Below are 1,135 nucleotides of genomic sequence, written 5' to 3' on the forward strand. Positions count from 1 at the left end.
ACACTTGTATTGACATCTGTCACATGTAAATGGCTTCTCTCCTGTGTGAGTGCGCACGTGTATCTTGAGGGCACCAGAGGATGCACACTTGTATTGACATATGTCACATGTAAATGGCTTCTCTCCTGTGTGAGTGCGCATGTGTGCATTGAGTGCACTAGAGGATGTACACTTGTATTGACATCTGTCACATGTAAATGGCTTCTCTCCTGTGTGAGTGCGCATGTGTATCCTGAGGCTATTGGAACGAGTAAACTTATGTCCACATATATCGCACACATGGGGCTTCTCCCCTGTGTGTGTGCGCATGTGTGTCTTAAGATCACCAGACTGAGCAAACCTGTGTTCACATAAATCACACCTATATGGCTTCTCTTCTGTGTGAATGCGCATGTGTATCTTGAGGTTACCACGTTCAGCAAACTTATGTCCACATATATCGCAAACATGGGGCTTCTCTCCTGTGTGAGTGCGCATGTGTGCATTGAGTGCACTAGAAGATGTACACTTGTATTCACATCTGTCACATGTAAATGGTTTCTCTCCTGTGTGAGTGCGCATGTGTAGCTTGAGAGCACTGGAATTCGTACACATGTATTCACACATATCACACCTATACGGCTTCTGTCCCGTGTGAGTGCGCATGTGTACCTTGAGAGCACCTAGCTTGGAGCTAGCGTATCCACACACATCACACACATGGGACTTCTTTCCTCCGGGGCATGGCATATCTGAATGAGAAGGCTCCATCAGACAGACCGCAAGTACTCAGTTTTGCCGCGTTGCAAGCTCTCGCTTAAGCTCTCCTGCAGGAAAAAGACATGAATGTAAAAATCAACATGGATACCCTGCAACACTGTAGCTACGGCAACACATGTAACAAATACTAGAACAAGGAACATGTAACAACTCTACATTCAACAGAGAGATATCATTGCTAAATGCAGCAATCAATCTTAGTAAGCTGTTTAAAATATAAAGAAACTTTTGGGAGCATAATCTGTTATTAAACTGTGGGGTGTCAATACAAACCACAGAGCTGCCCCCGGCCACAGCTATGACAAGCAACACAATTACAAAGCATAGTACGAATAAAACCGGTAAGTACGGTAGTCTTTGCAGCATGGTGAGAAAC

General features: G+C 44.7%; 1 protein-coding gene across 1 annotated transcript; it reads right to left on the bottom strand.

Moving 5' to 3' along the window:
- Positions 1-6: 6 nt before the first annotated feature.
- On the bottom strand, positions 7-810 carry LOC106820127 (zinc finger protein 239-like; the record flags this gene model as incomplete). The annotated part of the gene is made up of 2 exons (XM_014824676.1): positions 310-810; positions 7-225 (listed from the first exon to the last, which is right to left on the bottom strand). Coding segments are annotated over exons 1-2 (660 nt in total), but the record flags the coding sequence as incomplete, so codon positions are not given.
- Positions 811-1,135: the final 325 nt, after the last annotated feature.

The sequence above is a fragment of the Priapulus caudatus genome, unplaced genomic scaffold (assembly GCF_000485595.1).
Source record: "Priapulus caudatus unplaced genomic scaffold, Priapulus_caudatus-5.0.1 Scaffold7306, whole genome shotgun sequence".
Classification (NCBI taxonomy): domain Eukaryota; kingdom Metazoa; phylum Priapulida; class Priapulimorpha; order Priapulimorphida; family Priapulidae; genus Priapulus; species Priapulus caudatus.